At 40.7% G+C, this 14163-nt stretch overlaps 1 protein-coding gene across 2 annotated transcripts in view; it reads right to left on the bottom strand.

Moving 5' to 3' along the window:
* The window catches only part of FGF14 (fibroblast growth factor 14), a 692658-nt gene that overhangs the window by 188623 nt on the left and 489872 nt on the right, over window positions 1-14163 (bottom strand). For both annotated transcript variants that reach the window (XM_075061506.1, XM_075061507.1), the window contains exon 2: window positions 6931-7041. In XM_075061506.1, the coding sequence (XP_074917607.1) occupies window positions 6931-7041 (111 nt within the window). The remainder of the gene's footprint in view (window positions 1-6930; window positions 7042-14163) is intronic.

Here is a 14163-nt window from a genome sequence, read left to right as displayed (position 1 = left end):
GAGCTGGGGATGAGGGGGTTGTGGTGTGGGAGGGGGCTCAGGACTGGGGGGGTGTGACAAGGTGAGGCAAGGGTGAGAGCTCTGGGGTGGAGCTAGGGATGAGGGTTTAGGGTGTGGGAGGGAGCTCTGGGCTGGGGCAGGGGGGTGGGGGGTGAGGGTTCTGGGCTGCAGGTGCAGGCTCTGGGCTGGGGCCAGGGATGAGGGGCTGAGGATGCAGGAGGGTGCTATGGGTTTTAGAGGGGCTCAGGGCTGGGGCTAGGGGTTGGGGACTTGGGGTTGGGGCACAGGCTTACCTTGGGTGGATCCCAGTTAGTGGCGCAATGGGTAGGGGAAGGGCTGCTGGCTGGGAGCCCAGCTCTGAAGGGAGAACCGCCACCAGCACCAGCACATAAATAAGGCTGCCATGGTATCGTATTGCTGCCCTTACTTCTGCACTGCTGACTGCAGAGAGGGCCCCTCATTTAGCAGCTGCCACTCTCTGGCCACCCTTACTTCTGCACTGCTGCTGGCGGTGCTGCCTTCAGGACTGGGCGCTTTGCCAACCGCCACTGCTCTCCAGCTGCCCAGCTCTGAAGGCAGCGCAGAAGTAAGGGTGGAAATACCACAGTCCCACTAAAATAACCTTGTGACCCCCCCTGCAACTCACTTTTGGGTCAGGAACCTCAATTTGAGAAATTCTGGTCTCTCAGTGAAATCTATATAGTATAGGGTAAAAGCACTCAAAAGCCCAGATTTCACAGTCTGTCACATATTTTTCATGGCTGTGAATTTGGTAGAGCCCTACCCATAACTCTGTCTTAAAAGTGTATAACTCACGTTGCAAAACCAAGCACTCAAAAATTAGGAGCTGCCTGAATTAAGGCTAACTGTGCAACCTAAATTCATTCCCCTGCTCTTTAATTACATGATCACATACTATTTTTAACATCAGACCTGTGTCCCATTCAGTGACAGTACAGAGCTGCTCTGGGGATGAATCAGGGTTGTGTAGTGAAGAAGCCTGTTTGTAAGATCCTTCCCTTTGTTGCAGAAGTTGGGAGGTGTGTAGTAATGAGGCAGGGGGGCTGCATGGAGAGAGAATGGATGGTCTCATCTTGAAGGTGACTGAATGCCACCCTGGATAATTGGGTTCTATCCTTGCCTTTGGCACAGAAGTGTTTTTTATTGTATTCTTGCATCATACTCCTTGTGGCAGAGACAGGGAGACTGGCACCTAGGTATCTGCCTCCAAGTGGGACAGTCATTGAAGATTATCAGTAACTGAATAAGCTTCATCCCAGCAGATCAATGGGATGGCTGCAACCTAGGTAAAACCAGGTTTTCATGTCTGGATTCCAGGTGGTGGTAATCAAGCTACAGACCACCTGACGGGAACCTTCATCACCTGAGGGGTGGGGTTTGAAGCTGACCAGGTGGTTTATATGACAGAGGGGACTGGAAATTATAAATGGTCCAGATCAGCTGACTCACTCTCTCTCTCTCTCATTGAGCAAAATAAGAATGCAAGACTGAGCAGGAGGAAGGAAAGAGAAGAGAGTGGGTGCAGTACATTCCTGGACTCCCTGAGGAGTCAAGGACCAAATTCCAAAAGACTCTGGAAGTGGTGAGAAAAATGAGACAGGGTTTGGCATGCAGGTTTTCTTGTTTTCTATAGCTCTGTATCTCTCTGGTTCTGCCTATAATTAAAGTGAGATTTGTTTAGAAATCCTTTTCCAGACTCTGTGTGTTCTTGCTTCAACTATCACATATCCCTGAAGGATTAAACTGTAAACTAGGGTAGCCAGAGTACTAGAGTAAAGGGTGGAGCTCTAGGGAAGGTGTGTTTGAATAACTGGGATGTCCTGAGGGGCCTAGAACAGTTGGACTGAAGGATCCGATTCCCCGGGAAGTGGTACCAGATACATAGCCTGTGTCTGAAGTATGTCTGAGAGGCCAGAGACTGTGGCTGAAATCTGCCGAGACCCAGGGGCAATCAGAAGAACACCGTTCCTGTGTGTGGGTCCAAACATAGCAGCCTGGTGTGCGACCAGCAAGAGACAGCTTGACCTGGTGTTCGACAATGAGGATAAGAGAAATATTGAACAGCTGCACTATTACTTGAACACCATCCATCCTTTGTGCTGACTGAGGCAAGCAAAACATGCATGTGATCATGCACTTAAAGACTATCATAATACGTATTCAAAGTGGGGCTGAATTAAGGTTAAATGGGCAAGTTTTGAATGCTTAACTTTGTAACATGTTTTAATGTAACTATATATAATTGAAAGCTACATACAAGGAATAGCAGCATTTAGATGTTAAAATCGGGTTTACTTTACATCAACAAAAACACAGTATTGTAGAATCAAGACATCATCCTTGCTTCTTCTTCTTTTTATTCATGCTTTTTTTCTTTAGAAAACAAAGAAACCAAATACCCATTAATTGTGTGTAGTTGTTTTGGTTTAATTATACATAAATTACATCTCTCGTGCTTATGATATATAATCAATATATTGATTATATAAGTAACTGTTGGAAGTAACTATTATACTGAACTATGTTAGTGATTATTGTTTAAGGTCTCTCTTGCAGGAGAAACAAAATGAGACAGGGAGTTAAGGCTGTTTGATTGGGTTGCAATCTCCAAAATGAAAGAATCAGTTTTGCCCATGTTCCAAATCAAACTACATTCTACTCAAACCACAGTTAGTTCATGAAATAACAATGCTGGAATTATGACAGCAATCACTGATCAGCTCCAATGGTTCACAAAGGAGCCCGTGGTTTGGAAAACATAACATTTTAAATGTCTCCAGGACCATAGTATAGAAATCTCTTACATGCTTCATGGTTTCTATATTAATCACATCATGTGTCAGATCTACTGTTCAAATTAACAGTGGTCTGCCCTGTGGAAAACAGTGAAAACACAAACTGTCCCAAAAGGAAGTTTCCATCACACTAAATGATACTGGGAACATTTTTGGGGTCCACATAGGTTAGAGGCGGGAGTTGGGCAGCTAAGCTAAATAGTACCAGCCTCAAGCCAGCTCAGAAAGAGAGTGATACACCAACTGAGGGGAGAAGAGAAGGACAAGATACGATAGGAGGAATATTAAAGAAACTAGAAATATTGGAATAAAACCTATTTGGCATTCCCAGTGAAAGATCAGCAAATAAAGGACTCAATGCACAAAGTATGGTTTCAACAAATGGTCCCAATTTTATGAAGCAAAATGGGAAAGCTCATTCTCTGCCATTATCCAACAGATGGACTAGTCCATACCTCCTCAACCAATGTTATTAACAGGTCCCAGGAGAGATGAGGACCCAAATGGAAAACAGCTCTGAATTGAATCCACCAAATTCTGTTCAGTTCAGGCTCTTGTAGTATGGCCATCACCGCGGTATCGAACACCTTCCAGAAGTGCCTTAAGTGACATAGCTAGTATTTATCACATGTGATCCTTTCTTTCTTATTTCATCTCCCAAATCAACCGTTCCTCATTCAAAGAACTGGGTACAAAAAAGGGGTACTTCTAATCTATACTAAATGTAAAAAGGCCTCCTATGTAACTTACTGGTTACTGCATTGCCAGGTCCACTCACTCCTGGCCCTATGCTCAGGTTTAAGGTAAGCTGTGGCAGCAATATGTCCTATTATTGTTGAGGAACATTGCCCCTGTGAAGTTGCAGAGTGGGATTTCAAAAGCGCTCAGCATTGGTCTAACTCTGCTCCCAATGAAATCACTGGTAAAATTCCCATTGACTCCAATGGGAGAAGCATTAGACTAACACAAAGTATTTCTGAAAATCCCACCCATTACAAATAGCTAGAAGCTTTAATTTAAAAGACAACTTTTGGTGGGATTATAATGGAATCATTAGATATGCACATACCCAAACTGAGTAATTACCAGATCTTCTTACAGTTACCCTTGTCCTACTTCACTATAGCACTCTCTATTGTTTGTTACTCCTATGCCTTGAGACATATCTAAAATTAGACTGTCAGCTTTTGGGGGGCAGAGATCATATTTTTTTATTTATTCTCTAGCTGCCTGGCACAAGTTTGGATGCTCTATAAATAATAAATAAGAAGCAGAAGAAAAGACTGTGTGACTCAACCTCTCACAGCGTTTCCCTGCCAGGAGCTCAAAGCACTCCCCCTTTTATCCATCCCTCACTAGTCATTCCCCCTGGATAGTCAAGGGGAGCCAGAGGCTGAGCCAAACCATGGGTTGGGGAAAATTCTTTCCTGTCATTCAGTGCCAATCAGCTGTAGTGCAGAGCATGCTGAAAAGCATGGCAAAGGCACAATAGTTCATGCCACCCAGCAACCTTAATCCAACAGCGCTTTCATCAACCTCAATCCAAAGCTATTCTCAAAAAGGACAGGAAGCTCCATTCTCCCTGTTGGATACAAAAGTGCTTTTCCCTCCCTGACTACCAACTAATCCCTATGCCCCTCACAAGTTGGAGGCAAATGTTAATCAAATAGGCAAGGTGTAAACTCAATAGACAGAAGAAATCTCATCCACACTCCAAACCAATCAGCAGCAAGATAAGGCAAGGATGAGGGTGAGGTTGAATGTCAAATACTTCTTCCACTTCTCACCCTCAGAGCCAGCCAAACTACATCCACCAGTAAGACTGGGGCTTGAATTCTCAAAATAAGGAGATTGCAAAATGAAGGGAAAAACAAAAGAGTAAAAGCTAGTTCATCCACAAGAAAAAATAGTGATTTTTTTTTTTTTAAGGGGGAATAGTAAAACCAGAATTACAGTACAGGAAAATGAAAGGAAACAATAACATATTCCAGACAAAGACTGGGGAATAAAACGGAAAAAAAGAGGAAAAAAGACAAACAACTAACATGAGGGACTGGCAACAGCAACACTGAGGAGACAGAGACTGATAGCTGTTCATATATTCCTGAAAGTGCACATGTGGTGACACACGTCATCTTTTAGATTTGCAAGATAGTGTTGGCATTGATATATTATTTATCTTAAAAGTTTAAGGTGGCAATACATGCATTTAGCTGGTAACATTTTAAATACTATATTCCACTTGCCACTGATCCAGACATTGGGCCTGGTTCACCACTGTATTACTCACATTTTACAATGGTGTAAATCCATTGATTTCAAAGTGGCTACAGGATTAATCCAGTGCTGAATGGTGAATCATGCCCATTTTTTCCATAGCAAATAATGTTAAATTTGTGGGAAAACTTATAGCCTAATCTCTAACTCATGCAAATGTAAAATATAACAGGACCCACCATTATTTATCTTGAATATGAAATACCTTTATTTTGCACAGGCTGTTTTTGGAAAAGAAAGATTATTCAGCATTTTGAAACTATGGGAGAGAATGAGAGAGCAGGCAGATAAATAGAGAAAGGGAAGAGAAAAACACTGAGAGAGAAAAGATGGGAGACTTTAAAAAGATGGCAATGGAGAAAAGAGGAAAGTAAGTGGTTGTGGCCTAGATTTTCCAAGATTTCAATGTCCACAAGTAGGTTTCTAACAACAACAAAAAGAACACTCCTGCAACACTGCCACTAGATGCCTCCCCAAATGAAGGCAGGGAAAGAGAAACAAACAAACACAAAAAACACACACACACATCCTGCAGGCCTCATGCAAGCAAAATACATTCTATGGAAAGCAAGGGGAATCTTGTTTCTGCACAGCTTGCAGTACTGGGCCAACAGAGAAGGGGCATTAGAAATGGACATACTTAAGTGGGAGAAAGCAGAAAGACAGTTATGAAAAACAGGGAGATGAGAAAGGAACACAGAAAAAAAACAGAGAGAGAGAACAGTGATATGCACAGTAATTAGTTTGCTACAATCTGAAAAGTATAACAGTAAATAAAAAAGTAACAGTATCTGTGGATGAAATACATCAAGGACACATATTGTGTTATCAGGTATAGTCTCAATAACAGAAGATCTAACAAAACAAAAACAGAATTTGCACCTCCTGCAGCCTAATTCCAATCAGACATATATCAATATATGAGTAATGAATAAATAAATGTCTTATAAACAAAAAATAAAAATAAACCTCCATAGTCTGCTGTGCTTTATGAAAATCATTCCAACTGAACCATTTGAGAGTGAGGGCAAGTCTGCTTACCCACCACTTGCAGCTCAAGTTGTAAAATATATATTCATTATCTGAATCAAAAAGTTCAGCAATATTATACTGAAAGAAATAACACTAAAAATGACCCATAAGAGATTTAAAAAGTGACACCATTTTTGTTTGGATAGCTTTTCAAATTGTTTCCAGTTTTGCAGTCCCCACATTTGCAGAAATCCTATTGAAGTCATTGGGAATCTTGCTGGGATAGGAACTGTAGAATCAGTCTCTTTAGCCCAATTCAGTAAGATACTGAAGCATATGCTTCCATGGGTCTAATAACATCCTTAAAGTTAAACATATGCTTAATTACATGGCCTCGGTTGTCAGCGTTCCAAAGATATTTTCTTTGATTCTTTTTTTCTATATTTATTTTTCAAAGATAAAGGAAAATGTTGCTGATAAATGTTTTATGGTGGATTTTCGAAAGTGCTCAGTATTGGCCTAACTTTCCTCTCACTGATTTCAACTGGAATTTTATCACTGTCTTCAATGGGAGTAGAGTTAGACCAACACTGAGCACTCTTGAAAATCCAAAACTTCGTGTCAGACACTAACAAAATGCATAGTTGCTTCTTTCCTGGATACTTTTTTTACACATGCAGAGCGCTAAGGACTCTTTAAAAGGCATGCTAGTGTTTAATAGATTTTAAGCTGACAGAATCTTTTTGCCAAAATACATCAAAATTCCTCAAAACTCATTAAAATCGTGTCTGCACGTATATATTTGAATGATTACATCTGCAATCTTGGTTTGAGATTAATACATTCTCCTAGAGCAGTCACTTACTAGAATTACTGCTGTCATCCTTGGTTCCATCGAGAGTTCCATCGGGGTGCATTTGCAAGTAGTAGCCTTGCCTGCAATATAACCTGGTCACTATACCCTTGAGCTGGGGATCTGAAAGACAAACATATTTTGTCACTAGCCTCAAAACTTTTTCCAAAGAGTTATCCCTATTTCTCTCATTGTAGAAGGAAGACTGTCTCAGTATGTAACAATATCTGTTGGAGATGAAGAAAGAAAATTTCTTCCATCAGAATTCTACTACACCAGTTTTATGCCCTCTTTTCTCCTGTGAACATCCTTCATGGTGTTGTCAGAGGTGTTGTCAGAAGCTACCGGTGTGGTACTCTGCTCTGCTCAATGTTGGTATCACTCGGCTGCGTGCGTGTGTTCCCTCTGTGTGCTGTCCCAGCTTTGTGCAAATAGCTGGCAGAGGCCCGGAGAGAACCGCATGACCACGAGAGCTCGTAAGGTATGAAGGCACTTCAGCCTGGGTTAAGTTGCCGTATAATAGTTCCCTCCAGATTGTTACTCTACAGGGCATACTACGAGTATGTGCCCACAGTCAATGGACTCGGCTCAGTCAGTGGTGGGACTTTCCACTGCCCCCTCGGCTGGACAAAGACATCGCCCCAGGGATGCATTCTTATACATAGGTACAAAGAAGTTACACATCATTCCTGACGTATGAGGTGCAACCCCTCTACATAGTAAGGTACAACCCCTCTACGTAGCAAGGTGCCGCCTCTCACCTTGTACATGTTGGTTAGAACAAAACAACTCTATCCATCATATTACCCTTTTGCCCCCTTTTGTGATGGGTCAGCCTGTTCCTTGTTATCTGTGTGGAATGTGCAAGTATGTGAATGTTCTGATCTCTAGTGTTCAGTACCTTTTAAGTACGTATTTTCTTGCAGCATCAGCCCTTTCCTTGCCAGCTTCTGTGAGCAGGGCCTGTCTTTGGATCACAGCTTCACTTTGCTTTATGTTAGCAAAGTCTTGACCATTACTTTAGTTCAGGCCTTAGGCCTCATACCAGGCCTCTGATACAAAGGTTTATATCTTAGGGCCTCCTCTTACTACACATGGTAATTAACAGAGATAAAAAATGCTGAACTACTGTATGAAAAACTCTAGTTTAAACTACATTTCCCCCTACATGGACATTTCAGATTGCAATTAAAAATAATTTAATTTCAAGAGCCTCATTGAAAATATTTAAGGAAAAAAATCATTTCTAAAAATCCTGTTCATGTTTCATATAATTTAGATTTAATTACTATATTTCATTGGTCACTCTTAGGGACACTCAAATGAAAAAACCGCCTTTGTTGCTTAGCATTCATCAGGTTTTGTTTGTTTGTTTGTTTTTCATTTTATTCCCTACCTGAAGTGACACATTTTTGTGTAATATTTAATAATAATTGAACATGGAAGGTACCCAAGTGCTTTATAGACTAATAAACAGCAGGACATAAGAGTTCTTCACTAGCAACAGCATTTAGGAGGAGAACTGAAAAACATTTTACCCAGTTAAATGTAAAAGGAGAATTTTAAAAGGATAAGTGCATTCTCCCTAAATTGGAATTTGGCTAGGACACCAGGCTTAACACCTCTACTTTCATGAGAATTATCACTGGATTAAGGACCACAGAGCTTCAGCTTTATGCTTTGTCTCAGAGATGGTGTCTCATCATCATCGATAAAACCTTGCTGGCAAATTAGTTCAATCTTTCAAGGGAAGAATGCCACCTTCCTGCAGTAGCTGAGTTTTCCTTAAATGTCTCTCATCAAAATACATACCAGGCCCAACTCTGCCTAACAAATTAGATATGACTGGCTAACAACCTGTGGGGATACAACAATAATTTTGTGTTTATGCCATCAGATGAGTAATTAGTAGGATGAATCTTAAGGAATACAGATCTTGTTTTCATGCAAATACTCTTATTTAGGGCCAGATTGTGAACCCCTTACTCATACTGATGAACTATTACTCTCATGAGTATTCCCATTGACGTCAATAGGATTACTTGTCATATGACTAAGGAGTTCAACAGCTTGGCCCTTAATGAACAAGGAGATTGGAATATGGAAAATAGCGGCATATAAACAGAATTATTCCTAAATAGAATGTTTACAAAGTTTCCCAAAAGGCGTCAGCTAGTACAGAAGGATCTACATAAATGATTAATTTGTCAGGTTTTTGCAATGTATTTGCTATTCATAAAATGTGCAAAGAGTCATTCTTTAAACAAACAGAACCATTTAAATTTACTTTTTCCATTTTACACTGTAAACTGTAAATATTTCAGAGGCTTTTATCATAAAGACTACAGTACAAAAATGTTCAAAGTATTATGAAATATAAGCAAATATTCCGCATATATGCCATATTATAGTCAGTCTTGCAAACCCAGCTTTTCGTGAGTGATTCATAACTGGACCACTTGTATAAAGATTACTTATGTCAGCAAGGCTTGTTGAACCCTGACATAGGACTAGTTTGACAAGTCTTCTAAAAGTATTGGAGTATACTGTCTTCCTTGAACTACTATCTTAATTGACATAATCTGGATACTGAAAAAACATTTTAATCGCTCAAAAAAAAACAAAAAACCCACGGATCAGACTGGCACTACACATATGTAACAATTTTATTTTTGTGTTTCTAAATTGATAAGCTTAAAATTAATAAATCATTCCTGATACATATTAAAAATGCCAAAATTGCAAAGATCAGTAAGAAAATATTTAAAGCTAACTTGTTTGACAAATTCTTGAAGCATTTCAAGAGAAAGAAAAAAGGAGAAAATACAACGTTAGTAAAGACATAGGTAGTTATGTCTATGCTCAAAGCTGAAATGAATGCAAATAAGCTTTCAACTAAATGGAAAAGGTACTATTTTAAATTTAAAAAATCACTGTCTCCTAAGAAGGCTCAATTAAAGTCAATCATTATCAGAAACTGTTTACATCTAATGCGCTGATTGACAAGTTGAAATTTAGAGTAGACCTTCAAAATTATACTTTAATCACCTTTTTAAAAGCAATTATCTTAGCTACTTAAAAAAATAAACTTGACTTGTTTTTAAAAAGGAAAACAATTGTATTGTTAGTCTTTTATTTTAAACTACCTCTTTTTTTATTAACTATACAAAATTACATGAGTGAAAATAATCTCATGAGTGAACACAAGTTAAGCCAGAATTTTGGGGTGGGGGCTTGTGTGCTATGGGCAATTCTTTTCCCTTTAACATTTTCTTGCCAAGACTCAAATACTGCAAAGTAATGGCAATAAGGCAGGCCACATTCTATTAGTAGTCTAGACATTGCATGTAGTGTGCATTAGTAGGCTAGAAATGCGTGAGCTGCATACGTTGGGAATCCTTTCAGCTATCAAAGATGTATTCTAACCTGGCCAATTGTTATGTGAGCATGACTCCTTCATTTCAAGTTTCATTTTAAAAATTATTGGAATTGATTTATATAAAACATATGCTTCCATTATGAAAAGTAAGTAGTTCTTAAAAGACAGAGAAAATAATAGAAAAGGATATAAAACCTTGTTACAATTGTCTGTACTATCAAAAAAATCTCTCTTTCTAATTTTCCTTTTAACTCTACATTCTTACGACCCCCTTCTCCCACTCCCTTCATGCTCCACAAGCCTAGGTATCCTACTGAAAGTTTAGTTTCAATTTTCCTGTTGGAAAATTATGCTAAACAGCCATTTTCCCCTTGAAAATTTCAGTCTCAGCAAACCTCTTTTCCAGTAAGAAAACAACCAGCCCTAAATAGTAACACTCAGTACTTGTTTATTGTAACTCTCTACATCTCCAAAGCACTTCAAAGTAGAAACATGGATTAGTTAATTAGTTAAAGGAGTGCTCAAAAGATTAAATTGCTCAATGAATTGGTAATGAGAAACGAAGCCTTTCATTTCTGTGTTATCAGCCCAGACCAAGTTATTGATATTTGAGGGGTGTGTGAAATGATTTGTTAATCTCAGTCTAGTTCACAGCGAGCAAGTGTTCTCCTCACAAAAACTATGAAAATTAGTCTCATGCATCTTTAGCAAAGAGATGTAGGGATGACAAGGCAAGGACGCTGAATCTTACCCTTGCAAATATATAGGTGGCCTTCCAGAACACAACTGAAACACGTTGGCAGAGAAATCTACTACTGCCTGTATTATAGCTGTTCTGCGGCTAAACGGCAGACTTCATTCTCTAGGAGTTTCAATCTGGTACCTTCCACAAGCACTACAGTCATTTAAAGATATTAGAGGAAGTATAAATCTGTTCAGCTTCAGAAAGTTTCAGAACCAGTCCATAAAGGCCTTACAGCATATACAATTTACTGTTTTATGTTCTTTAAGCAGAAATAGTTTCTTAATAAGAATGGGATACAGAGTACCGCTAAAGGACTGATGTTTATTACTTGTGCACACTCACATGAGCTATGTCAGAGTTACAGAAGGTTATATTATATCCCAGTAATATGACAGGCATCAGCATTCACGGACTGCAGTGGCTACAATTCATATACGTCCTGTTCCCTCACTCCCCGCCCTTTGCTCCTGCCTAAACTAAACACACACAAAAAAAAGATTATCCACTGAGACCAACCACAAAGAAATACAGTCAATTAAACACACAAACCAAAAGGGTGAGGGTAGATGACCTTACCTCAGTACCTCAACTACTGTAATTTTTATCATGTCCTGTGCTATTTCTTTTTCTTAAAGCCCTATTTCCTAGCGTCAGATGAGTAAGTGAGAATATCAGCTTACATTTAAATAAAAAAGTTTCTAGCCTTCATGAATGTGCAGAAAAACTTGAAAATATGAATCCTAACAGCTATGCCAAAAAAAAGCCCCAGAGGACATATATAAAATATCTATTTTTAAAAAATATGATTTTGGTGGCCTGTCCTATGATTTTTCAACACTTGCATTTGGTAACATTGTGACTCCCCCAACAAATGAGGGAATTATTCTGACTCTTCTTGGGCATCTGTCAGTAAGTGCTGTTTCTGAAACTCAATGACTTTTTAATTATTCAGCCACTTCATCTCAAAACGGTTACTTCTGCCATGGCCCGTGTGACACCATAGGTGATTCTGCCACTTGGAGACTGTGTTTGATATTCTTCATTGTTAGTGATACCGACAGCAGCATTCTTGGGGTCCTCAAGAAAGAAAACGCGAATGTCCTCTTTGTTTTTTTTCACGTCTTCTCTTCTTACAGCAGGGTTGACCATCAAGTGCCACAAATGTCAAACCCAGGCCACCAGGGCTGCCAAGTGGGAGCATTATTCTCTGTGCTACCGGGCTTCAAGGGCTAAAGAGAGAAAAGCCCTGGAGAGAAACTAAACTCGCTGACTCAGCAGGGTCAGATGACTAACAACAGGCTGCTGATTGGCTTCCTGTTCCTGTCCCATTTCTTGTCTGAGCACCTAGTCACTATGCATGTTGCTGCCCAGATTTCTGAGATCAGCTCCCTGTTTTATCGCCTGATTCCTGCTCCTCGTTCCTGATAACATGCCTCATCCCTGCTCCTTTTACCATGCCCTGTTCCTGTTCCTGCTGCCTGCTTCCTCACCCTAATCCCAGATACTGACTCTGGCTTTGACCCTTGGCATGATTTCTGACTCTTGCCCTGGCTTTTAACCCTGGTGTGACCACGACCCCAACTCTACTCCTGACAACAAACACTAAGCGTATGTCTACACTATGGGATTACTTCCGATTTACATAAACTGTTTTGTAAAACATATTTGTATAAAGTCGAGTGCACACGGCTCCACACTAAGCACCATTAATTCGGTTGGTGTGCGTCCATTACGAGGCTAACGTTGATTTCTGGAGCTTGCACTGTGATAGCTATCCCTAGCGTATCCCATAGTTTCCACAGGTCTCCCCCACCCACTGGAATTCTGGTTGCAGATCCCAATGCAAAAACACCGCTAGTCCCAGGTAGATTTCTGGGAAATTTGTCACCTCAATCCTCCTCCATAAAGCAACGGCAGCAATTCATAATTGTGGCCCTTTTTCACTTGATTGCCCGGCAGATGTCATAGCAGTGGCAACCATGGAGCTGGTTTGGCCTTTGTCACTATCACCGTATGTGTACTGGATGCTGTTGACAGAGCAATACTGCAGTCGTTTATCACAGCAGCAATTTCATTTGCCTTGCATAGGGTAGCAGAGCCTGGTTACCTCCCTATTGCACCATCTGCCATTGGGAGAATTGGTGATGAAGATTGATGGTTTATTCATCATTTTCACATTGCGATTTGGAAATGGCGAATGACATTTCAAGTCCCTTTCCTGTACCGGTCTGCTGCCGGTATGAGTTACTCCTGGCTGCCCTCCTAGAGGTCGGCCAGCCCGGACTTGCTGACAAAAAATGGGAATGACTCCCCGGGTCAATCCCTTCTTTTAATATGTTTGTACTAACAAATAGGAGTCAGTCCTGCCGGAGAATATGGAGGAAGCTACTTAGCAGAACACAGAGTGAGCCAAGCATGCTCCGAGTCAGAGCCCCAGCAGATCCGCAGAAATGATGAGCGCTGCCAATTCTAGGGATAGTCCCTGCAACAACCCCACCCGTTGCTTCCTTCCTCCCCCAATCCTCCTGGGCTACCGTGGCAAGTCCTGCTATTTGGGTGATGAAAGCTAATAAAGAATACAGGAATAAGAAACACTGAGTTTTATGATATAAAATGAAGGGAGCAGCCTCCACCTGCTATGCATAGTTCCAGGGAGTACAGAATCTTCTTTCGACAGGAAAGGGGGAGTGATGAAGCTCAGCATCAGTTGATATATAGAGGCACGTTACCAAGCCTATCTTACCATCTAGCCAGGAATGACCAAGGAGTTCATCACCAGTTTACCAGGCGAGCGTCCCGCGGCCGACCTCACGAGTGCCTAGCCAGGATACATTCTCGGGACTCTCAAATGATGATCGGTTACCCACAAATTTAACAGCATGCAACCGAGTCTGCCACAGGAAAGTGGATACTGGGATGGTTAAGCCACCTCAGCACCCCGTCTCCACGCTGCAGTGTCACGCTAGACATAGGATTTACGATTTAAAACAACGAGAAACGATTGTTTTCTCGCCATTTTCTCTCGGTCGCGACTGCGACAGTGAGTGTAATTGACATACATACACCCTGAAACATCCTCGCATGCCGGGATAACATGTTTTTGACCCTTCAGTCTATTTTG

This window comes from Chelonoidis abingdonii, chromosome 1 (assembly GCF_003597395.2).
Source record: "Chelonoidis abingdonii isolate Lonesome George chromosome 1, CheloAbing_2.0, whole genome shotgun sequence".
Lineage (NCBI taxonomy): Eukaryota > Metazoa > Chordata > Testudines > Testudinidae > Chelonoidis > Chelonoidis abingdonii.
The sequence above is the reverse complement of the archived record's forward strand: the minus strand, read 5'-3'. Positions and strand labels throughout refer to the sequence as shown.